This window comes from Xiphophorus couchianus, chromosome 11 (assembly GCF_001444195.1).
Source record: "Xiphophorus couchianus chromosome 11, X_couchianus-1.0, whole genome shotgun sequence".
In the NCBI taxonomy this organism is placed as follows: Eukaryota; Metazoa; Chordata; class Actinopteri; order Cyprinodontiformes; family Poeciliidae; genus Xiphophorus; species Xiphophorus couchianus.
In genome coordinates this window covers 30,080,942-30,107,223 of record NC_040238.1, presented here as the reverse complement: position 1 = coordinate 30,107,223, position 26,282 = coordinate 30,080,942, and the positions used below count along the sequence as shown (strand labels likewise).

At 36.1% G+C, this 26,282-nt stretch overlaps 1 protein-coding gene across 2 annotated transcripts in view; it reads left to right on the top strand.

Annotated features, from left to right (window-relative positions):
* Positions 1-22,315, top strand: part of caln2 (calneuron 2) — a 38,756-nt gene extending 16,441 nt beyond the window's left edge. For both annotated transcript variants that reach the window (XM_028032621.1, XM_028032622.1), the window contains exons 3-6: positions 5,011-5,154; positions 7,783-7,895; positions 17,018-17,171; positions 21,122-22,315. In XM_028032621.1, coding sequence (XP_027888422.1) covers positions 5,011-5,154; positions 7,783-7,895; positions 17,018-17,171; positions 21,122-21,249 — 539 coding nt within the window. In that variant the 3' untranslated portion in view covers positions 21,250-22,315. The remainder of the gene's footprint in view (positions 1-5,010; positions 5,155-7,782; positions 7,896-17,017; positions 17,172-21,121) is intronic.
* Positions 22,316-26,282: the final 3,967 nt, after the last annotated feature.

Here is a 26,282-nt window from a genome sequence, read left to right as displayed (position 1 = left end):
ATAACACCTCTTCCTGCACTGAAAAAATGTTACATTGAGCCAAACAAAAAAAAATACTAGTTGTCAATATGTTATAATGTATTAGTTTTACTTAAATTACAATTTATATTTGAAATAAGTCAGAAATATAGATTATTTTCTGAATCATAAACTTACATCAAAACAAACTACATGTTATTTATTCCAAGACCTTAAATCTTTTTTTCTGCATTTTGGCACAACTATATTTGTGTCTTTCAATTGAAATTCTCACTTAGTTAAACTGGATAGTTTGAGTGAATTCCAGGTACATTTATTCTTTGGATTTATTTTTTCTTAGATTTTTTTTCAACATATATATTACAGTCCATAAAAAACATTTTCTACTAATACTTTTATCTTACTTAATTTCCCTTTGGGTTTATTAAAGTATTTTTGAACTTAATTGAATTGAATTATAAAAATGTTGCTTGATAAGCCTTAAACAAATTTTATTTCAAAAATATATGACACTCAAAAGCCATGGATCTACAAAAGAAGCAGCATTTTTTTTAGGTAAAAAAAAGATTTTGTGACCGTCAATCTGCTAGAAAAAAAGATTAATTATGGTGAATTGAAGCAAATTGAGAAAAATTAAAATAATATAGTAAAATTTATACAAATATCATAAGTTACTTGTTTTAATTGCATTTAAAATGCTAATTATTTTCAGTTTAGTGTAACAATTTGTCTTTTTTTAATTTTCAACTTAATTTTTTTTTTTCAACTTATTTTATTTTAGCTTTTACCCAAAAGTGTTTTAAACTTAAAAAGAATTGCTTGGAAAATGCTGCCTTATTACTGTTTTTATTTATTTACTTTTTTTTTTTTAGTTTTATTAGGGTTGTAATTTTTACAGTGAAAAGACCAAAATTGAAAAGGTGTGCTTTTAAAATAAACCTTTTACTTTTTTTTATGTATTGTACAAAAAAACCCCCAATAAAAACAGGAAAAATATTTCTGTGCTATTTAGACATTTGCCAAGATAAATAAAAAGTCCGACAGACCAGACAAAATTAAGCAAATAACACTTTGTTAGCCAAAGCTACATTCTTTCCAAATTCAATACCAATGAAAAAGTCCGTAAAATAGTTTTCCATTTGTGATTGTTCATTTATTTATTTTGCCCCTTGGATTGTTTTCACTTATCCAAGTGACTGGTTGATTAGTGGTTTTCTTTTTCTTTTTTTTTTTTTTGGCTTTGCTCTATTTATTTTCTCCTTCCCTTAGTTTCATTAGAATTTGACTTTTTTTGTAGTCGTTGAATTAAAAACAATACATTTTTATCCTGTGAAATTATGTGTGTTTTTAAAAAAAATTTAAATTCACCAGTAAATATTTCACCTGCAAAAATGTGCCTAAAAAATAATTTCCTCCAAGAAATTTTCTGCAGTTTAATTACAAGCATTTTACTATCAAATTCAAAGTTAAACAAAATCATATGCATAATTTCACAGGACAAAAATTCGGCATCAAAAAGCAGGAATTTAATGAAATATTTCTCAACTAGTGCTTTTCTTATTTCCTGTGTCAGTTGACTGTGCCGCAGTGCCAGTATTTGCTTGTAAATAAAGGAGAGCATTACTTTTTGATGTGAAGATGCTGCTACTAAGATCATTTTTATGAGCGTCTTTGTTTACAAAGAGGTTTTAGTGGCTACAGTTACCCTGTGGCGGCTGTTGAAAAGTTGCAGTTGAAGTTTATTTGCAATTCATCAATCTCTAAAATTTTAATACCCACAAGCAGAGAAGAATAATGTCTTTTTCTCTATTCCCAAAAAGCAGAGTTTGATTTTCTGAAAATTTTGAAATGCAAAAAGATTAAAATAATTCCACACACCATGTTATAGATAACACTAATTGAAAACATTTGTAACAAATATTTCTGTGGGTCATTTTTTACTTTATTTTAGCTCCCTGGCTCCGGTCCCCGGCGGTTCAGCAGCAGGGCAGCAGCTCTGCAGACGCTGCAGACCACTTGAAGTGTTTTTACACTTGAGGTTAACTGCTGCTGTGATTTAGGACTTGTTTTTCTGTCTACCAACTCCATTTCCCGCAGGAATCGGTCCCGCTCCAAAGCTAATTTGTCTGTCTGCTGTTTGGTCCCAAAGAAGCTGCTGGTTATGGGAGTTTTATCACAGAAAACGTGTTGCATCCCACAACAACTTTAAGAGCAGCGAGACTGAACCCAGACATTTACTGAAAAAATAAATGGTGAGCTGGAACTCTGGAAAATTAAAGGTATAACTTTCTGATTAGGAAATGTTTTAAGGACACAAGAATTAGGTCATCAACTCTTACAGAAGAGTATTGATCAAAACCCATTTACGCTTTTGCAGTAGCTGTAGTAACTGGGCATAAAAATAAACCAGAAAGGAGGCAAATTATCTGTAATGTTTACCAAAACTGAAGTCAATAAAAAAAAATGCAAATTATTCTGTAAGACTGTTTATTTTGTCATAATGACAATATACTCGTCTTAGCATTTAAAAGTTGTGTTAAACTATGATATGCTGAAAGTAAATTTGTCTCATAATTTAGCAGAATTAGACAAAATATGAATAATTTCACCTCCCGCTGCATCATCTATAAAACAAAACAAATGCTATGTATTTCTCAGATTTATTTAGCATTAATCAACAATATGTTCACCTAAGTTATGGATTCTGAGGAAAATCAGTGGGAGCTGGTAATTAACATCATCAAGAATTAATGGTATTAATCATTCCACTGATGTCTGTTTTAAAATGCTTTAATTAGATAAAAAGTAACATCAAAAATAAAAGCAAAGATAATTAAACTTCTCTGGAAACTACTGCTGAGAGAGAAAATCGTCTAAATAAGAACCTTACTCTAATCTCATTGAAGAGGTCGGGGGGACAGGAAGTGTAGAAAGTTTTATAACAATCTTCAAAATGACAGATCCAGATTGTTGTTTCTCTTGGGTTCCCCTGGTTGTTACCCTTTTTGGATTCAGAAACTGGTGATATAAATAAAACAATTATGCACCACATTAGGCAAACGCAGCTAAAGACAGGATGCAAAAAATAAAAACAGTTTCACCAAAAAATAAAAACAGTTACAACAAAAATAAAAACAGTTACACCAAAAAATAAAAACAGTTTCACCAAAAAATAAAAACAGTTACAACAAAAATAAAAACAACTACAACAAAAAAATAAAAACAGTTACAACAAAAAATAAAAACAGTTACATCACTCTGCTGACTTGACTTGGTAAAACCTTTTGCTGGTTTTGTGTTTTTATTTTTCAAAATCTCTTTGAAACCGTTGTTCAAAGTGAACCTCACCTTTTGTAGATGTAATATAATATGCTGTATTTTTCCAAAATACATTTTAGAATGTTATAAGGTGAATATACTTATTAAGATTATATTAAAAATATAAAATAAGTACATTTTTAGAAACATATTTTGGTGCACTTTCTAAAAGTATATCTTTTCTAAATTAGACTTTAACTTCTAATTAAATATATTACTAAAATTATACGTTATACGATAATCCTTTTAATAATACACTGCATGTATTTGTAAAAATTTATATTTTAAATGTACATTTTAAAAATATATTACAGATGTATATAAACAATTCTTATCTGAAATTGTACTTTTGGTAATATTTTCAAATTGGTCCTGTGTATATTTTAGTAAACCTTAATATTTGTAAGTACTATGTAAATACTGTCTAAGTATGTTTCAATAAAGCACTTTCAGTTTAGGCTAACAAAATATGCCTTAGGTGCTTAATAATCCTTTACTATTTTGCTAAGATGGCAAAAGAATGAAAAAAATTAAACAATCCTTGTAGCGAAACTTGCTGTAACGTTGTTTAACAAAGTAGTAAATAACACCTTTCAAACCTTTTGCTGTCTTGTGTTTTTAATTTTTTTAAGTTTTTTTGACCAAGTCAGAACAAAGCTGTTCTGTATCTGGGGATTATGGGGAAGGAGCCATCAGGAGGTTTAGATCAACCAATGAAACGATAAGAAAATGGATTATTCAATATTTTTCAGACAAGAGAGAAACCAAGAATATAAAGAACCCATCTTAGAAGATAAAACTCTGTTGAATGAAAAAATGAGCTACTATTTCCAGTTTGATGCAGTAATGCAATCAGGGCTTATTTATGGAGTCTCAATTGATAAATTACAAAAGTTAAATGAATAATTCTTGCAAGAGCACTTTGACATGCATCTACAGATTTTCAAACAACAATATAGGTGATAAAAACATGAGCAATTGAGATGAGAATTTGTTGTGGTTGAGTTTAAAAGTAATTGGAGAAACACAATTATTTGTAGGATATCTGTTTTTCTAAGCCCTGCTTTTATTTCTGAGATACAGATAACAGCGGTATTCTTTGAAAATAAAACTGTTCACCAAGACGAGCTGAACACAACATTTATTGATCTCTAAGACAAAACAAAGACTCACAATTGTTCAGTCTTCTGAAAATCGGTCATGCGGCACTGACAAAGAAGACACATCATGCACCAAGATAAAAAGGGATTTGACAGTCTCATAAAAACACACTTTAAAATTACAAACAAAACAAGAACATATATCAACCGACTGCAATAAGGGATGTGCTTTAGATAATTAGAAACTAGATTAGATTTAAATTGTGATAAACGGGAAAGATGTGTACCATTAACCTCCGCCACAAGTGCAACCACCAAACAAATAAAAAAAGCAACGAGCAATAATTACTCATCAGAAAGAAGTGCAAAGGGGAACACCAATAAAGAAAAGATATTTTCATCCCCTGTAATAAGACGCCTTATAAAACATAGTATGCAATTAGACGTGTGAAAAAGATCAACCAGACTCTCTCACACCAGATGCTCCGTGACAGAAAAATTGCAGCATTTCACATTTTTCCATATTAAATTAATAATGTGTATTTTCACAAATTCGTAGAATGAAAAGAAGCACAGACTTTGCGGTGACATGTTGTGTTTTTATCCTGCACAGAGATCCGTGAGGCATTCCGGGTTTTGGACCGAGATGGGAATGGCTTCATCTCCAAGCAGGAGCTGGGCATGGCCATGCGCTCCCTGGGTTACATGCCTAGCGAAGTGGAGCTGGCCATCATTATGCAGAGACTGGACATGGATGGTGAGGCGCTACATAAGGACACACACTCGGGGGGCATTTGCAGAGCATGCAGAACATTCTCACCCTGTTTTAATGTGTTTCTGCTTGAATATCTTTGTTTTCTTTACTTCTGCATGGTATACGGAGGAGTAACTTGCTTCAGCAGCGGTATGGAGTGTTGAATTTGAATTAGAATACCTCTTTCACTTGCTTTGGATACAAAAATTTGGCTCGAACCTGTTCTCTTCAGAAATGCTTCACTAAAACACCTTGTAAACGACCTAAAGTGCAGCAGAAGGCCAGATTTAAAGGACAAATTTCCCCCGAGACAATAAAGAACGAGCCTATCTGCTCCTTGTACTTAGAAGTTGCGCTCTACTTGTAAATTCACAGCAGATTGCAATTACTCCAAGGCAGAACTTGCATTAGGAAAAACTCATTCAGTCTTTCAGCGGTTTCTTATCTGACTGCTCTCGGCTCTTGATTTCACAGTTTGCCATAAATATCAAAGGTCAAAGCTAAAAGCTTTTTGCTTTTGCGTATGTGAGTAACCGACCACCTGAAAGCAGCACTACCATTTGTCCTGAGGCGAGATGCTATCTTTCTTAAAATACTGTCTACCTCTGACTTTCACAGTCAACACATCACAACCTGCACTGTTTCTTATACTCATTTTATGTTATTAAATATCAGCGTCAGAATTAAATGTATATCTTGAACTATCCTTCTGTAAGCCTCAATTATTTCATATTTAATGATGTTCTTTCAGAGCATCATTTAATCCGGCTTTGCAGTGATGAACATAATGTTAGACACTGTGCAGCATTAAACACACAGATAGGTCTGTGATCGCTCTCCTGTCACTTTTCATCTTTCCTGGAACTTTCCAGTCGGGTAATTGGGCAACAACTCAAGGCAAAATCCAATCTCTTTGAAACCGCTGTTCAAAGTAAACCTTAGCTTTTGTAGATGTGGCCAAAATAAAAGACTCTCCAAGCTGGAGAGAACTTATACAGAAGTAGTATTTGTAACCAGGTTGTGCTTTGTGCAAATGGTACTTACTAAAAGTTTTTTTTATGCTAAGGCAAAGGATATTAGGAATCCCCCTGATATAATTATTGATGACTTACAAAAGTAATAATATCCATTGAACCTAAGCCACAAACTTTTGTGTTTGTTATAAAAATATGGCATTAAACAAAAAAAAAGTTTTACCTATTTCAAATTTTGTGTTTTTCTGCTTTATTTTACAGATAAAAATGTTGAAAGTGCGCTGTTGTAATGTATTCAGAAACCTCTTACTTTGATATGAATAGTATATTTCTTCACAGGTACCAGGAAATCCTTAGCAGGTGGATGGATGGAGCTTTGTAAACATTATTAAAAACCACTTGAACCTGTTTTTTTCTATCAGGCTTGTCTTGCCTTTTATTCTTCTTTACACAAATAGCCCACTGCAGTGAGCCCCATAGAAAACCTCCTGGTTTTTCCACCAAATATTGATTTCTGAACTCTTCCTGAGTTAAAACATTAGTATTGTTGTTTCTAAATGAATATGAACTTGTTTTCTTTGCGTTATTTGAGGTCTGAAAACACTGCATCTTTTTCATTATTTTGGCATTTCTTATTTTCTGCAAATAAATAAAAAATTTCTGCTTGTAATTTTGGAGACACGTTGTCAGTAGTTCATAGAATAAAAGAGCAAAGTTCATTTTACTCAAACATATAAAAAGTAAAATCAGAGAAACTGGTCATTTTAAGTGCTCTCTTCATTTTTTTCCAGAGCTGCATGTGCTTTTACACTATGCATTACTTAGAGGTTATTTATTTTCAAGTCAACAACCTTAAACATACAACCAGAGTTATTTTGGAATTGCTTAAATCAAAGCAAAGTGTTTTTGAATGGCCTAGTCAAAGCCAAAGATTTAGCAGTTTCCTGATTCTCACCATATATGAATGAGTTTTGAGCTCCTCTTGTAAATAAAAATAAGCAAAGAATCCAGTGTATAAAAGTGAAAAGTATAAAAGTATATATATATATGTATATTACTGCAATTATTATTGTAATTATTAAGTTTGAAAATCCAGTATTATCTTCCGTGCACTTCACCATTACATTTTAGTAAAATACTCTGTAGTTTGTATTTGCATTGTGTTCAAAGGATTTGAATACTTTTACTGAACAGTTTCCAACACTGTTGCTTTACTGCTAAGGTTTTTTATGCTGCACAGTATAACGTAATGAACTAAAAGTTAAATAAAGCTGACAGTCGTGATCGCAGCATCTTCAGGTTAACATCTATAAATCTGGGTGAAAATGATAGTGTTTCCAAGTTCCTGTAATGAAGCTGTTCAGGCTGCTGATGGGTATCATTAACTACATGCAGCAGCAGAATATATAATGCAAACATTTTTACGAGTCGTGTCTTGTGAATTTAAATTAGCCAAATATTCCCTGATCTGTCATAAGAACACCTACGCGCAAAATCTTAAAGATACACGTCTGAGTTGGCGAAAGTTTACTGTGTCAATAGTGTCACAAATCAAAGCATATTTAGTTGTTATTCTGTCATATTTTTTTATTGCTTTGAATACGTTCTGCCAACACGGTCCATGCTGCAGCAGCCTCTTATGTGTTTCCTCCTGCAGGGGACGGCCAGGTGGACTTTGAGGAGTTCATGACGATACTGGGGCCTAAGCTGCTGTCGTCCGACAACAGAGAAGGATTCCTGGGCAACACCATTGACAACATCTTCTGGCAGGTGAGAGACAAACCTTCCTCCTGCCTACGGGCAGACAGGCTGCTCCTCATCACTCAGGCGCCCTGTTACTTACCGGCTCCATCTTTTTCACCTCATCTAGCTCACCTCTGGCTGCGCATTTCAGCATTCAGAGGAGTGCTTACATGCTTAAGCTCGGCTCTGGTTCCTGCAGGGACTCTGCACCGACACAAATAAGAAAACACACACACACACACCCACACACGCCCACACACACATACACACACACACCCCAAACACACTCCAGTCCCCCCTACCTGCTTCTGCTGCCTGCCTGCCAGAAATTGTTTTTACTTAGAGACCTGAAGGAAAGGAGACCTGCAGAGAATTTACTTTGGTTTTTGTATGCGGTAGTGATTCTGGGTTTGTTTGTGTGTGCATGCATATGTGCGTGTGTGTGTGCGTGTGTGTGTGTGTTTATTATTCACAGTGTTGAAGGAGGCATTGCCAAAATAAGTATTGTAGAGATGCAGCACTGTCTGAAAAATGTCAGAGCATGTTTGCGTTTGAGAATCCGAACTGGGCATTAGTGTTGCAGCTCATGCACAAGCTTTTTTTACATCCTGACTTTGTTTATGAAAGCAGCGCCAGACGAAGAACCTGCATTTTGTGCCTGGTGGGTAAAGGCTTATGACATTATGGAAATGCATGAATGTTTGTGCTTATATGTGTGTTTTAAAAGCAAGGACTGGTTGAGTCTCAGCTCCTAGGAAGCTGCACTCTGCTTTCCTGAAGTTAAGTGACATGAGAAGCATTAAGAGCACCAGTGTCAAACCTAAGGGCCATGGACCAAATCTGGCCCACCATAGTATTTTATGTGGCCCTCTAGACTCCAGGCACATATTACATCAAACAGTCTATCTAATTTTTTGTAATTATGTGAAAATTCCTGCAGTTTATTGCAAATTTTCCAGAAAAATTGTCAAAAATGTCTAATTTAAGTGACCGCTAACTCCCACCTGCAGGTGGCAGTGTTTCTTACTTTCATGACTTCTGCCTCGGACTTACTGGATGTCAAATTATAGTCAAAAAGTCACATTTAACGTCATATATATTACTAAATTAGCACCACAAAATCTGTGATCTTGATTGCAAAAATAAAATCGCAAGAAACAGTCTAATTTTAAGAAGTTATTATCCACACGTATTAACGTTTTAACAGTTTAATAGGTTTAATCTGGCACAACCGGTCCTTGAGAACATTAATAATCTCTGATTTAGAGAGGTACATTTACCCACCAACACATCTACAAAGATTCCCCTAATTCCAGATTTCATTGTGCAATCTCTTCAAGAAGTATAAATTAAGAAACAACGGTGTGTTCATTCCATCAGGGAAAAATAAAACAATTTAATGCAAAAGTATGCAGATTTAGAACACCTTTTGTAATTGAGACACAAAGTGGAAAAATGAAGCAGCCAGATGGGCTGAGAGAGAGAGAGGGGTGGGGGAAGAGAGGTAAGCTGGACAATGAACAGGGACGAGAGTGGAAAGAGGTGGGAATGATGTAGGAGAGGAGAGGAGTGGACAATGAACAGGGACGAGAGTGGAAAGAGGTGGGAATGATGTAGGAGAGGAGAGGAGTGGATGCCCCACATAAAGATTTGGGAACATAAAGGAAAATCACAAAGGAGAAGAATTAAAGAAGTACAAGAGACTGTGATTCATGAAGGTCGCAGACAGTGAGCATCTCTGGGGTGATTTAAAACGCTCACCTCCCACAAAGGGAAACGGCAGACTGAAGGCAAACAGGAAGAAAAGTAGAGGAGAGCAGGAAAAGATGGAGGAAGCGTAAAATAAAAGCATAAAGCAAAAGAATATATAAGTGGAGAGGAGGCGGGAGAGGGGATGAAATGGTGGGAGGAAGAGGGTCTCTGAGGATTGTGAGAGCTGCATTTTGCAAGTGTCTGTTTATATTTCACAGAGCTCAGAGGGAGACAGGGGAGTCATTGTGTTAAAAAAGGGAGAGATGGAAGAGGCTCTCCATGATGGATACGGCACGCTGAGCCATAATGACTCAGTTCAGCGTGTTCAGATGATGCGGTTCTTTGGGGAATTGGCTTGTTTTGTTCGCCGCTGGACAGAATTATCTGAATTATTAGGCGGGCATGCCTTAGAGGGTCCCTGGAAATAACAGAAATAAACGGATTTTGTTGCATTTTATTATCTTTTAAGGATACTCAACATTGTGTTGCATAAAATACAACTTTAGTATATTTGCATTTTATTATCTGACAGGTACCATCTTGCAATGCTACCTGGATGAGCACAACATGTCTGCTGGCTGAGCAGCTGACACACACCTGCTATTTGTTGTCAATTTGTTTATTATGTGACTTGAGATAAATAAGTTTTGACATATGCATCATATATCCAAACCCATGAAAATTTCTGCGATCATTTTGTGGTTTGGTGACTAAAATACAGCTCTGTATAGAAAAGACCACTTAAAATCATCAGTTTCTCTGATTTTATGCTTTCTAGGTAAATATTTGAGTAAAATGAACATTGTTCTTTTATTCTATGAACTACTGACATGTCTCCGAAATTACAAGCAAAAATTTAGCTTATATTTGCAGAAAATGAGAAATGGACAAAATAACGAAAAAAATGCAGTGCTTTCAGACCTCAAATAAAGCAAAGAAAACAAGTTCATATACATTTAGAAACAACAATATTAATGTTTTAATTCAGGAAGAGCTCAGAAATCAATATTTGGTGGAATAATCAGGAGGTTTTCAGTTTGGGTCAGTGCAGTGGTCTTTTGTATTTGCGACATTTATTGTTTCCATCCCAGATTTTAAGATGGAAAAGAAAAATTCACATTCAGTTTAACACAATCAACTTTCAATGTTAATTTGTTATGGATTATTTCAAATTAGCAAAACAAGATCATTCATGAAGGAGAAACTTTGAAATGTATTGAGAAAGACATTCTGCCAGTAAAGTTTTAGCACTTTTAGGTCAAATAAATTCATATTTTGCTTTTTATAGGAAGCGACCAGTGGACTATGAATTCATTTTAAATGGCTTTGGAGGAATGCAGATCTTATAGAGCAATAAGTTTCAAATTCATATCTAATTACAGCACCTTTGTGTTGTAATCAGTTGTTTTCTTTTAGCGTCTTGTGCTGGCTCTCTCCATTTATCCCTCTTTTTAAAAGTTTTCCTTTTTGTCAAAGGCGCATTTTAACTTCCTCCAAAGCTTTCCAGTGGGATCTATATTCTGGCTCGTGATTAAAAGAAACTTTTTCTTTTTGCTAAAATTTCCTGGTCTCCATTGCTAAACCCCCCTCAAGACTTTTGGCTCTTTCGCAACATTATAAATCTGGAAGCTGAAGAGTAAACAAAGTCCGTTTTAATCAATTTGGCGCCCAGAGTGAAATTTTGGTTTAGCATCAGAAAATCAGACCCTCAGACCTGGATATGTGCTGAAATTAAAAAGTCTTTCGCCTCCTCACCGACTCCATATGTAAACAAATTAAGAGTGCTTTTATTTTTTCACTAATAACCGCTCATTCACCCTCTCCTTCTGGCCCTCTGTGCCCTCTTTTCACACACTATTGCAGAAAATTGCACTTTGAGGGGCTAAACTGCACAGAAAACTTTCCCTCTAAGTTTTCCTGATCCCGACGTAAACGTTGAATCAAGCCTGATTCATAGAAGCTCAGTGCAAAACATCCCAGTTCATCCCAGCAGTCCGGTCCTCTGGTCCTGACTGTTCACGGTTGTTTTGGTTGGCAGTTTGTCAAATCTGATTCAGAATGGGCAAGTGCCTTCCCGCCAGCCAGACTATTGATTAAAGTTACTTGAGCCAATAAATGAAATGGTTTCTTTATGTAGCGTGCTCCGAGATGGAACTGGCACCTTATGAACACAACTGAATTTAGAAAACATTTCCAAAGTTAAGTCAAGGTTGCAGCTTCTTGAATGATGACTTGTCTAGACAGTCTGACATTAATAATGTTGAGCTTTTAACGTATGTTTTTTTTTTCAGGGTTAAATTATTTTACAACAAAGGGCTTCAGTGATTTTTTTTTATATAAAGAAAAAGTAGCTACACAAGTTTGAATGTATGATGAATGTTTTTCTGAGATATTAAAGAAAGTCAAACAGGTTCATGATTATTAATACACATTCAAACCATTTCAATTGGAATTAAGAGAAACAAACGTACAAGTACAACTTTTCAGCAAGATATAAGAGTTTGTTTTAAGTAAATGGTTCCTTAATATCAATGAAAAATTACTATTTCCATTGGAAGATAAATTCACTTATAATAAGATATTTTTCCATATTATAAGTGAAATATTCTGCCAATGAAACAAGTATTTTTTCATCAATATTAAGGAGTTAAATCAAACTCCTACACTGCAAAAACACAAAGTCTTTCCAATTATTTTTGTCTTGTTTCTAGCACAAATATCTTAGTTCACTTGAAATAAGACGAAACCACACAGAAGTAACTTTTCAGCAAGATATAGGAGCTTATTTTAAGCCTAACATTTCTTAGTATAGAATTTATCTGCCAATGGAACTAGTAATGTTTCATCAATATTAAGGAATTATTTACTTAAAACAAGCTCATATACCTTGCTGAAATGTTACTTGTAAGGTTATTTTTCTCATCTCAAGTGAACAAAAATATTTATACTAGAAACTAAACAAAAACACCTGGCAAGATTTTGTATTTTTGCAGTGTTTATCTCACTGAATGCTTACTTCTAAGTTAGTTTTGTCTTATTTCAAATGGATAAAGATATTTGCACTAGAAACTAAAACTGCTTTGTAAGATTTTGTGTTTTTGCAGTGAAAACACTTTTGGTCGTAACCTAAAGCCTTAACCTCGAGTCTAAAGAAAATGTATGTTCAGTTCCTGAAACCTGGATTCATGTAGTGACTCTAATCACTTCTCAAAGAACAAACTGTTTTTAAACCATCATCCAGAAAAATGAGGATTTCTGCAGCTTTCCTAGGAACACTTTTTGTCCATTTATGTTTCATTATGTGCACGTTTGACTCATGCAGATATGACAAAGTTCACAATGTCTTCAAACTTGTGTATCCAATTATTTCTGAAGTTCTTTGTTGTATCACCATTCAGCTGTGGAAGAAAAATGGTTCAGAAAAATCCATGCTGATGATCAGGGTATGCAAATTTCTGACACAAAAATGGAAAAATATGTCAAAAAACACAAACAAAACATGGGTGATAGAGTGAAAAGAATCTGTTGAAGCAATAAGAAAAGCTATTTCTAATGAATATTAAAAAAAAACATTACATGCATGTTATATAATATCAGCCGTTTGGTGGATGCTTTGATCTGCAGTGCGGCACTTTGTGTGGAAATGCTTTTGATGTGGCATCCAAACACTGAGTGGGGCTTTTTATTTTCAGAATGTTGTGTTATGTTGACAAAATCTGATTTTATTCTGTAGATTGAGATTTTTACTGCGTCTGTGTGGCCTGCTGACACCACACAACATAAACTTTATTTAAACTTTAGTGAAAATAGCGCAGAGTAAAACAAAAAGTGACTGCATCCAGTCAGTCTTGGTGGCTTTTCGGGGTCAGCAAACAGAGCAGGTGGAGGTTCTGAGGAAACAAGCTTGTGTTGCTTGAAGGCCGGGAGGATTAGATAGGAAGGGCGCCGTGTTAACACCTGTTCCTCTGATTGATGTGTCTTGACTCCTTCTGCGTGTCGCCGAGTCCCCTGCTGGGCTCCTGGTAGCCGCTCGATCATATGCACACACAAACACACCGCTAGAAACGATTCAGAAAAGACAAAGACAAGAAAACTCAATATTTTGTCTGCCCCGTTCGTCGCTCTCTGTTTGTCCTTCAGAGACAGCAGAGGAGGAAAATAAAACATTCTGCCGGATAGCTGCAGGTAGCGGGTCTAAGCGCAGACAGACAGGAACATTGTGTGTTTTCTCTCTGTCTTCAGCTGTTATGTCATCTGTCCCGCTGCTGCTGTTCAAAGACTTGTTCCTCTTTTTCATTGCTGGTGTTTTGGGCTGAGACTGCTCTGACAAGAAGGAAAGCAGGAATCAAGCAGTCCCTCTAACTGTTGTTGCCACTAACTGTTCCTGTGACCTCAGGGTAGATTTTGAGTGCATCCTGTCCCGTGTTTTGTAAAATATCTTCTTCAGGAGAGTTGTACAAGACAAATGTGAAAACCTGAGAGATCTCCTTCCTATTGAGCATCTTCTGTAAAATCAGAACTAATGAAAATAATTTCAGTAGTTTTACTTAAGCTATCATTCTGAAATCAAATTAGCAAAGCTAAGATTAGCTGTAACAAATTATTTTAAGTTGGTCCAAAGAAACATTTTTTTCAGTGCAGAGGACATCATTGTTTTGTTTTTGCTACTAACTCTTGTTTCATGCAACAACGATTATATTTATATATCTATAGAAACAAGTAAGTGTTTTAATTAGCTGAGAATCAGTTTGCAGAATGAATTTTTCTACATTAAACCATCCATTCAGAGAAGCAAGCAGATCTCTGTGTTTCTCACATTAATATCTATTTAAATCAAAAATGATTACATTTCAATTAAGGGACAAAAAGCACAAACAATTGCAACTGGTAATCAGAATTTATTTTATCATTAATCAACTTAATGTCGCTCTGCTGATAATTTAACAGCGTAAAAAGAAACAAAAATAAATTAAATAAAACAAAATCAACTCTCCAAATACTCTACGGCACAGATGAGCAGCTTTAGGGATATCTGATTAAAAATTAAAAATCTTGAGCTCTCAGGAGTTTAACCCTTTAGTTGTCACCCCCAAAAATGCTAATGCCAGACGATGTTTACTAACATTGCAGTTTTTTTGTTGTTGTTGTCTTTTTAAAGTGTTTTGTGATTCAATCTGGAGAGACTCAGATGGAGATAAGAAGACAATTAGAAGAGTTTATTGACAAACAGAATTTAAAGTCTTCGGGGATAACGGTTATCGCAGCGTTAGCGATAGGCTTCAGATGAGCATCCCCGATGCTGTTAGGAACGCCATCCCCCAGGACCCGGCACTGGTGGTGGAGGTTGAAGAAGGGTGCGGGCCTCAGGACCGGGCGAATGGAGGAGAAGGGGTGGTGGTGGGTTGAGCTCGGCTGGAGAGCGAAGGACACCATGAATGAAGGTCCTTATCAGCTGGGACTTGGTCGATGATTGGACGTGACGTGGCTTGGTCCGGCGTTGATAGGTCGACGATTGTGGGCAGGTCGCCTCAATTAACGGGTCCCGGTGGGGATAAAAGAGTCTTCCAGTTTGAATTTGCGCCTAGGCTTCATCAGTCAAAAACACGAAGTGAAACTGAAAACCTGCCTCTTCCTGAAATGTCAAATTGCACATTTGGGTTTTTAAAACTGTAGTCATGTGGTTCTCATGTAGTTTTGATTTGAAAGGGATGCAAATCATTCCTGATCAAACTCTGGCCAAGCTAATCATGAAGACATAGTTGCTGAAAATTACCTTGTCTTGCCTGTTTTTACCTTTTTATTCTGGCTTCTTCTTGCACATTTTTACACTTGTTTTAAGGTTGCAGGGTATATTAAAAGAAAAATTCTGTTTTAAGTTGCCATGTATGGTTGAAGTCAATATCATCGTCTGTGTTGCTTTTTGTTGCTAGATACCTCAGAAATGGGAAAGAGGCTCAGAATGAACACTAGATTGTTGGAGTCTGCATTGAAATTGCTGTTTGTTAGTGACGCCTCCTGGGTTTTAAATTGATAGTATTTCTGTTTTCTTCTGTTCCCATTTCTGTGTTTGTGTGGGAGTTTCCATAATTACAGTGCAAATCACTCAAAAAGGCAGTAGAAACTGTAAATTAAGACTTCTGCACAGAGAGTGATGCTTACAAGAACATCATGATTTGAGAAAAATATCACTATTTAGCTAATATATAGACATTTTAATAATGCTCACCTGGTTGATTTGAATTGTGTTAAATCAATACCTAACTTCTATCAGCTGGGCACATTTTTAAAGTCAATTGTGTTTCCAACAAAAGCACTCAGGATGATGAATAATATACATTTCCAAAGACACAAATTATTAAACAGGAAAGAATTAAATACCAAGACAAATGTTGTGCAGTTATATAATACTTTTTTAATCTAGTCGAGGTTCCACAAGCACTTCACAATGCGTTTCTCATTCACAGACAGCCTTTCTATTATGTATTTGCACTCTGGATATGTAGTCCTTTTTAATATCATTCAGCCACCAGAGGAAGGATTTGGGAACAAATCCTCTCTCCAGTTTGGAAAACGTCCAGCCTCCAAGTGATCTGTTGTGTTTGGGGACAAAGAATAATTCAGAACCATAAATTAAACTTGGAGGTTAGGTTTCCTAAAAGAAAAAATCTATTTATTTTTACAGCACAAGATGAGCAAGACTATCATTCCCTTGCTAAAATGAGCATCTTCTCCTGTTACAACTCTTCCTCATCTCTACCACTATTGTCTGCCAGTTCTGTTTTCTCCATCTGCCTCTCACTACTTCATTCATCTGGCTTTTCTTGAACTTCGTCATACTTTCCCTTTCTCAGCCTCCCTCTTTCCGCTCGTTTTTCTCCATGCCTGCCTCAGAGAGGCCATCTGTTGTGCTAAACCATGCGGCTGATGGTATTCCAGAATGCCAGCGATGTAAATATTCCAGACATGCTAGTGGGTTTCAGGACGCTGTGCGCTCGCGTATCCGGGAGTATTAGTGGAGTCTGCTGAGAGTTTCGGAAAGCAGGTGAATTTTTTGGATCAATGGAGGCGGAATAAGAGTCTGATGTTAAATGAGAGGCAGGTGACAGCCTCATAAATCATCTTGAACGTCTACAAACAACAACCACAGAGATGCAAACATGTCTCTGTTTTTTACTGTAATTATTGAAGCTATTAGAGGGCTTGTGTGGTTGTGCATGTTGATGTCAAATATCAAAATAACTTAGACCATTATTTAGGAACTTCTTCCTTTAAATACAATCAGAATTTCACACAGAATTAGACTAAAAGTAGCACCAGTGTTCCTTCACATGACACAATATTTTCTAATTTTGCTGATGTTTCTGTGTCTCTGCATTGATCACTTTGTTCCCCTGCAGTTTGACATGCAGCAGCTGTCTCTGGATGAGCTCAAGCAGGTTCTGTTTCACGCCTTCCGGGACCACTTGACGATGAAGGACATAGAGAACATCATCATCACGGAGGAGGAGAGCCTCAACGAAACCTCAGGGAACTGCCCTGAGTACGAAGGAGGTGAGGAAGCTGCTCTCAGGGAAAGTTTTGGTCCTCTAATGAAGACTTGAAAAGTTTCTCACGGGAAATATTGTGCTCTGTTGTTATTGCTGTTATTTTACAAGGTCAACACTAAGGGACTGAAACATTTGTTATCAATTTATATGATCGTAAAATAGAGTGAAATATTGTTTTGCTCTTTTCCCAGTTGGCTAATTAGAAAACTAGACTCTACACCGTGTTAAAAATTATTATGCAAATTGGATTTAAGTGTCATAAAGATTACATTTTTGTTGTGCTATTAAATTTATAGATGGTTTTGTGTGTCAGGGTCTTTGAATCACTATAATTAATTTCAGAGAGCTGAGTTGATTAGTTTGTCTGCTGAGCTCAATTAAAGGAAATCTACTTAAGAAGGATGTTCCACATTATTAAGCAGGCCACAGGTTTCAAGCAGAAACTTTCCACAAACTCAAAAGTTTAATGGATGCAAGAATTGTGCAGGTGATATCAAAGAAGGTCCCATGTTAACATGTAACTCTGTCTGTTAAGAAGTTTTTGATTGAAATAGCTTTTGATTTTAGTACATGTGACCACTTAATGCTGCATATTCAAAGAATGACCGTTTGCAGTTCTTTATAATCCACAAAATGTTTAGAAAATCTGCTGTGCATAATAATTTGGAAAAGTGCATTTTGAGTTTTTGATTTTTGAAAAAATACTGTTTTCATGGGGAGCTTTGTTCAGTAAAATTAGATTTATACTGTAATAGTTCATGACTTGAAAATTATACTGACCATCATTTGCATTGACCATTTAAGAAAATCTGAGAAAATATCACTTGCATAATAATTTGGAACGGGGTGTAAGTCCTCGTCCTCTAAGAGAGACCACAGACCTAAAAGTGCTTTACCTAAAGAATCAAAATAAATATTTGTGTTCTTCTGTCGATACTTTGCATTCATGAACATTTTGAAAATTAATGTTGCTGTTTGTAGAAGAAAATACACTGATCCAGCCACTGCTACTGATTTTACTTCCAAAATCAAAAACATCAGCAATCTGCTGCTTGAATGAATATAAAGTCATTTAAAAAAAAGGGGAACAAATCAGTAATTGTTAGATGAGATGGATGTAGCACATACTAGGAATCTGGATATTTTACCCAAATATGAACCAAATGTGTTCAGGTTCAAAGTGATCTTTCTTTTATCTTTGTTGATTTATTTTGTTTTCCATGGTGTCACATGAGGAAGCAAGGTGTTGGAGATGTTTCCTTAAAATACCTCCATTGATGATCCTCCACACTGTAAAACAACAAACGTCTCTAATTTACGGTAAATACCCGCAGCTGTGGTTGCCAGAATTTTACAGCATAAATATGGATTTTCTGGTAAAAAAAAAACATATAAATAAGGTAAAATTCTGTGGTTGCAGAGTACAGTGCTTCCCCCAGAAAACTTGCTAAGCCCCTTGTTCGGCATATTAGAGTAGTCATCCAGCCAGTCGCCATGTTTTTGAGTTAAAAAATGTTTAAAGTTGTCAGGAAATTTGAAAATATCACCTGATAGTCATGTGTTATTGGAAGACTGGAAGATTAATACCTAAACACCAACTATAAAGTCTTTAAAAAAATGTAAAATATAAAATAAAATAAATGAACAATGCTAAGCCTGGTGGGGACACAAGTAAAGCCTGGGATCCCGCCAGGCTTACAATACACTGTGGGAAACCCTGAGGCATACATGTATATATATGAATTTTAGAAAAGTAATAAAAATCCTTTAAGAATCAATTTTCTGTCATTATTCTGTCATTTTTGCATACAGAAATAGTTCAGGGGTCCTCAACCTCCTCTGCAGGTTTTAGATGCATGCAAGTGGAGAATTAAAATAAAATTCTGGCGCTTTTCAGAACTGACTGAATCCTGCTGGTCTTGGTGTGCAGACTGAGGTATTCCTCACAAAAGAGAAGGAATTAGGAATGAATGCAGAAGTGTTGGTTGAGGAGGCGATAAGGGGGTAAAGGAGGGGACTGGCTGTACCATGGAGTTATTGGAACAGGAAAATTAGGAGTTTTGAAAAGAGGAAATAGAAAATCGTCCGTCTTTTTCCCCCACATTAACCCTGATCTCACATCCTCCTCTTCCCTCTTTCATGCCGGCTTCTTTCCCGTCCGTCCAGTGGGACCTCTGTACCTTTGACAGTTTCTCTTAGATCCAGCAGTCGGAGCTTTGACGCTGACTTATTGATGCAGTGTGTGATTCTAACAGGCTGAGACATGGGACCTGACAGAGAGGAAACTTTTGGCTTTTTACTTCGGCCTGTTGGAGAACACATCTGCCTCTTCCTAACGCTCTCATTTTTAATCTCCAGGAGGCTCTGTCTTGGGAGAACAAAAGCTCTCTCAGCCCAAACAGCAGCAGAGCAAAACTTCCACCTCCGTCTGCCTTTCTTTGTTTTTGTTGCTGCTGTAGACGTTTGTAACCAGTCTGTGCCTGTTATGTACCATTCTTTTTACATCAGAGATGATGCTCTCATAATCTGGGTCACAGACATGAGAAGCAAAACAAGGCAGCAGGAAATCTTAGCTGCTGTGTCATCTATATTTGTTTCAGTCAAAGAACTGGTGGATCCCTGGGGAGCAAAGAAGAAATCGTAAAACCTAAAATTTTAATCTTGGTTCAACAGAAGACGCATAGGAATGAATTTACTTCGGCAGCTCTAAAGTCTTTTAGCATGATTATAGTTGACAGTCTCAGAAGTCTGTATTTAAGATTTTATGAACTCAATGGTTGTGCAACTGTGCCCAAATTAGGAGAATCCTTTATAACTTTAAATACAAGTGCATAAACGTTACCATCAGATTCTCAAGTCCTGGAATTGAGTTAAATGTTTCCTATTCTCTGTTGCTGTAATTTTTATAGTCTTGTTACAATGACAATCCATGTGAAGACAGATGTATTTGAGACAGACAATCTTATAATCTCATTCTGTCTGCCATTATATAGAGAATGCAACAAAGTTTAATGAGGCGCTACAATAATCCCTGTGGTCAGATACGTTTTGGACATTTTCTCAAACTTTTTCGGGCCAAGGACCATTTAATAAACTCTCACTTACCACTTAAACTTAAGCCATTTATCTATTGTTAATTTTAAATGCAATCCTTTGATAAGCTAACTGTAGCGTCGCGCTTAGAGCTAACGTAACAGCAAATAAGAGGTTGTTTACATGCAGTACCTGGTGGACCTCACGCCCCCTAGTGGCCCGCGAGGTACTGCATGTAAACAACCGTTGATTTTCCGTTACGTTAGCTCTAAGCGCGACGCTACAGTTAGCTTACCAAAGGATTGCTACTATAGTTTGAGAAAGACTGGTTTAGGATGAGATGACAACAAAATTATTTTTAATTCCGCTTCTTCTTCTCTTTTTTTGAACAGAGGGAGCATTGGGCAGAAATTTAACAGTTTAATAACTGGCCGTGAAACAGTAGAATCACACTCGGACTTCACAAGACAAATTGACAGCTACAAAAGTTGCATTGGTTTGTTTTTCCCATCGGTTGTGATTTTAAAAGATGGAAAGTCCAACGAATGTAAATGTTTTTGTTCTTAATCCACTGGATTTTCCTGTTAGGCATCATGAAAACAAATTTGACTTATTTTTGCATGTTATATGTTCACATTGCTGCATATATCTGTGCCTCAAACAGGGATTTCTTGAGAGTGTGTGCTCCCATTCCTTCAACCTATTAACATTTATCTTTGTTCATGTGTTCGTGTGTTGCAAATATGAAACTTTAATAGATTTCTGTTATTCTGTTAATATTTTCTCTGATTTCCCTGTTAAAATTGGATTCGCTGGTAGGATTTGGGGTTTGGTGGGTTTATATAATAGTCTAATTATGAATCACCAGGAATTACAAAACATTCTCATGTTTTTCTTTCTTATTCTTGTCATTCCTTCCAGTTCATCCTAAGAAGAAGAATCGGCAGACATGTGTCAGGAAGAGCCTGATCTGCGCCTTCGCCATGGCTTTCATCATCAGTGTCATGCTTATCGCAGCCAATCAGATGCTGCGGAACGGCATGGAGTGAAACCAGTTGCACTGTGAGCATGGGGAGTGGGACAGAAACAGCCATGACCTCACATTTTCTCTTTGCAGCCAAAGCTGGACTAGCCACAACCCAAGCACTTCTCAAAACAATCAGTTGACCTTTGTTTTCCTTGTTCTTGTGTGAATTATTCTTAGAAAACGGACAGTGTGAATTAAACGTGGAGCGGTTTGCTTGTTTTGCAATGAAGATGTCACCAGGTGAAGTCACTTGAATTTTAAATGCAAAACAGTTATGGTTTTCTATAAATTGTGACACTAAACTAGAATTACTTTGCTGTTTTCAAGGTGAAAACGACCCTTTAAACTTAATTTTACAATTACCAGAAATGCTTATCAGGTGCTTTGAGCCATTCTTGATTTTCAAAACAGTGAATACATCAAAAAGCTGCATATGTGCAGGGAATGTGAACGGAGTGAATGTGAGCACTCTATCCTGGCCACAGCATTGAAATTCATACCAGTTTCCTCACATCTCATGTAGCCGTGCATCAACGTCACGTTTAGCGTGAAGCATTTGCATCCTCAGCTCAGTCTGCTGTTTGTGCTACTGTGTCAAATCTTTATGTGTGTCTAGAGGAAGCACAACTCAACTTTCAGAAAGGGACCACTGGATTCCCATCACGTTTTAGTCCGATGTTTTTGTGGTGTGGAAAAGACAATGTATATAGATCATTTGCAAAAACCTCATGAGCGTTGAAAAAATAGACCAAACTGAATGCAGTTATTATCAGGTATGCGTTTGTGGGGGAAAGGCCTCATATTTGCATTTCATTGTTATACAGCTCAGCTGTAGAAACCCCCTGACACCATACCAGTATATATATTGCCATTAACTAAAGATTTCCCCATAGATTTTTGCTACCTAGCTTATGTAATATTTTACTCTTCTCAATAGCAGAAAGTACACTGCAAAAACACAAAATTAGCTTTTTGGAGTCAATAATTTCTCAATATAACATGGGGGAACTGTCTTGTTATAAATGAAATAATCTTTTAATGGAACTACAACTTTTTCATCAGGAATAATTTACTTAAAACAAGCTCATATTTCTTGCTGAAAAGTTACTTGTAAGTTAGTTTTGTCTCATTTCAAGTGATCTAAAATATTTGCACCAGCAACTAGAACAAAAATACTTGCTAAGATTTTGTGTTTTTGCAGTGTACAAAATAAGAAAAACTACTAAGCTTTAATATTTTCCCACTGGCCACTTTATTAGATTCCTCTGTTAACACAAACAACAATAACATGGCAGCAAGTCGCTGCATTTTGGTGACTTTGAACCTGGCAGGATTGTTGGTCTGAATATTTCACACACTGCGAATCTACAGCTTCATGCACACCCATCTCTCAGTTCCACAGAGAATGGCCCAAAATAAGAGAAAATATCCCTGGAGAAACAGCTCTGTGGAGAAAATCTCTTGTTGACGTCAGAGGAGGATGATCAGACTGGTTGGAGATGATGTAAGACAAATGCAGTTCAAATAACCACTTGTTCAAACCAAGGTGGGACAGTAAAACATGTCTTCAGCTGCAATATTCAGCTTTTAGAAACAGAATTTGGTGTATAAAACATGAAAGCACAGCACAGGTTGCTGGTGATGATGTAGAGGAATACTTTCAATTTTGGCCCCTCGGTACTAATCTGATAATCTCACTTCCTTTACGGCCTCAGTGGACCTATTTCCTGAAGGATACCTCCTGCAGGATAATGGTCCATGTGAGGAAGCTAAAAATCTTCTTAAATTGAGAATTAGTTCATTGCAGTCCTCCAGGGGTCAGTTCAGCAGAGCATCTTCATATCATGGATTTACAGCTAACAAATCTAAATCAACCATGTGAAGACGGACCAGAGGACCGTTTCTGACCCAATAGTCAATCTACGCTACGGAGAATCAAGGCTGTCCTAAAGTCCGAATCAAAACTAACAAGGTGTACCTAATAAAGTGGAAGGTGAGTCTGGATAAACAGGAGACGTGTAGTTAGGTTCTTGGAAAAGGTTTCCCTCTAGTGGTCAAGACAGGAACTAAAGCTTAATCTGAGCCTTCAGATGTGTTGGGAGATTATTTTGTTGTATATCTGTAAAAAATATATATCTTCAACCCATTTTTCTTTATTTCTTTCTTCTTTTTTTTTGCTCAGGACTAAATGGAAAACTAATATTTTCCAGACTTTTTTTTTTTTTAAACTGTCTTATAAGAAAATTTACTTTGAAACACTTTAAAACCACACCAGATTACCTCACACCCACAAAAATGTAATTTAAGGATGAAAATGACCAAATGATTCTGAAATGTCTGCTCCAGATTATAAGTTATGTATTTACAAACAGATACAAAGAATATGTGAGACGAAGTAACAAAAACTTGGTTAATAGGTATGGGCTGGCCTTCATTTTTACAGTAGCAGGGTATTAATACAAAAGTTTGAAATAAAATTATCTTTACAGAATCTAATATATTTTAGAATCCAGTTTTTTTATTTAACAGAAAAGTCACAGTTTTTCCTATACAGCAGCCTAAATGAGATTGAAGGATGGTGTTACTTTTAGCTTTAACGTCGTCATTCTGGGAAATTTTACTAACAACCAGAGATGTAGCTTCATTTCAGCCAGCTGACGGCAGTGTGCAGCATCATACAGCCAGAGAAGATAATGCTCAACATGGGACTTTCTCTGGCAGCCCATTAACATGAGTTTAATCTGGAGGAACAAAATTAAACCACATTTTTTAAAATTATGGTACCCTGGTACTGCTAACCAGCCCATGTCTGATCAATGAATTAGTTTTTATAAGATAATTATGTGAATATAAAGTATCTTGTATCATAAATGTCACTTCAGCTAACCCGTCCAGCCCTGTGTAGATCATTGCTCCTGACTTTGACTTCATTATATTCATGTGCAATTGAAACCAGATATTGAAATACGCTATACAAAAAGACACATTACCACTTTTATCAAAATCTGACAAAAAGTCGGGCGAAAATTCTCCTGTCTTTTAACTAACAAGTATGATGTTGGTCATTATGGTCAAACATTTCAGTTTAGATTCATTAGAAGGCAGGAAACATCTATAAAATCTAAGGTCTTGGTTCTGGTGCATACAGACTCCAATCTGGCATTTTATGCTGCTTTTAGAGTAAATGACTTCTTCCTCTCTGAGTGGCTTTCCTGCCCACGTCGGTACAGGACTCATTTCCTGACTTCAGCCAGGATTTTCACATTTTAGTTTTTGATCTATGGTTGATAAGCACATTTTAAACCAAACCTCTAGCACACAGAAAACATCTCTTTCCTGAACAAAACACAGATGGTCATTCCTATTCTGTTCATACTTGGAAATTATTGTTTAAAAAAAGATTAACCTTGTATTTTGAGACATCTGGCCATTGCACACTGTAAAAAAACAAAAAAACATTGCTAATTTCTGGTAAAATACTGGCAGCTGTGGTGGTCAGAGTTTTACCATATAAATATGGATTTTATTATATTTTACCATAATTATACAGGATTTAAAAACTGTATAAATATGGATTTATACGTATAAATACGGATTGCCTCCAAAAACACATTGTCTCCTTTTCTGATATCATGGAAAATCTAAAGAAAAAAATGTAAAAAAATAAAATTTCTCTCTTATACGTAAGCTGTGGCTGAAAGAATTTTTTATAAATACGGTAAAGGCTGTATTTATACGGTAACATCCATTTTTATATGGTAAAACACATAAATATGGTAGAACCCATATTTATACGGATTCAAACTTGTATAAATACGATAAAATTCTGGCAACCACAGATGCCCATATTTTAGGTTTTTTACAGTGCATTTTTCCTGATTTCTTTAGATTTTCCATGATGTCATACAAGAAGGTCATGTGTTTTCAGTCTCAATTTATCCACAGGTCCAATTAGCTGAGATGTTGTGAAATAATCAAAGGCTTATGAAAGCATATGATATGATATGATATGATATGATGACTTCCAATACTGTTAAAATATAGCATTCAAGGGAGCAAGTTTTCTGGTTGCCCCTAGAAAACATGCTGGGGGAAGAAAAAACTTCCCCCAGTGGAAAACTTGCTAAGCCCGGTGGTTGGGGCGTCTGCAGTCATTTGTCGTGTTTTGAGTTAAAAAATGTTTAAAGTTGACAGGAAATTTGAAAACATCACTTGATAATGATGTGTTATTGGAAGATTAATATCTGAACACCAACTATAAAATCTAAAAATTCAGACATTAAAAAAAGCTTAAATAAATAAGTAATGCTAAGCCTGGTGGAGGCACAAGTAAAGCCTGGTGGCCCGCCAGGCTTATAATACCCTGGGGGAAACCCTGGCGTTATAGGGAATGTTTTGTTTCACTACACAATGAACAAACTGTATCTTTTTATACAGTGTATCTAAATATCTGGTTTCTACTCTGTGTGGATTCCCTAACTGCATGGTGCTCCGTTTGGGACAAACATTGGACCAGAGACTAATTGTTCCCTTTGGACAAATCTCTTACAATATTCTGCTGGGGGGGTTTTGGACTGTCGCCCATGTGGATTAAACCTGAGGCAGAACTTTCAGTCAAGCTGGAGTGCATCCATGCGGGTTTACAGGACAACGTTGTGAAAATGTAAAGAACAAAAAATCAGCGAGAGGATTTTTTTCTTTCAAAACAAGGTCAAGTATCACAGCTAAACTGTATAATACTGTAAATTAGTGAGCATGTTGCTGTCATGTCGTTAAAAAAAAGGGATTCAGTTCCTCTTTCCTGTTGGTTTAAATGTAATTATGTATGTATTACTGTCACATATTTGACTTTCCTATTTATACTGTAATAGCCATTTTTATAGTTTCTACTAGCTATTAATCAAATCAGAGAGCAGAAGAGGGCATTTTCATAAATATGCAAATACAAGGTCACATCATCATCATCATCTACGTGTCGCATCATCTGTAGAAGAGTCTCACTGTGGATGGTCCTATACACTGATCCAATATGTCATGTATTTTAATCACTTGTGA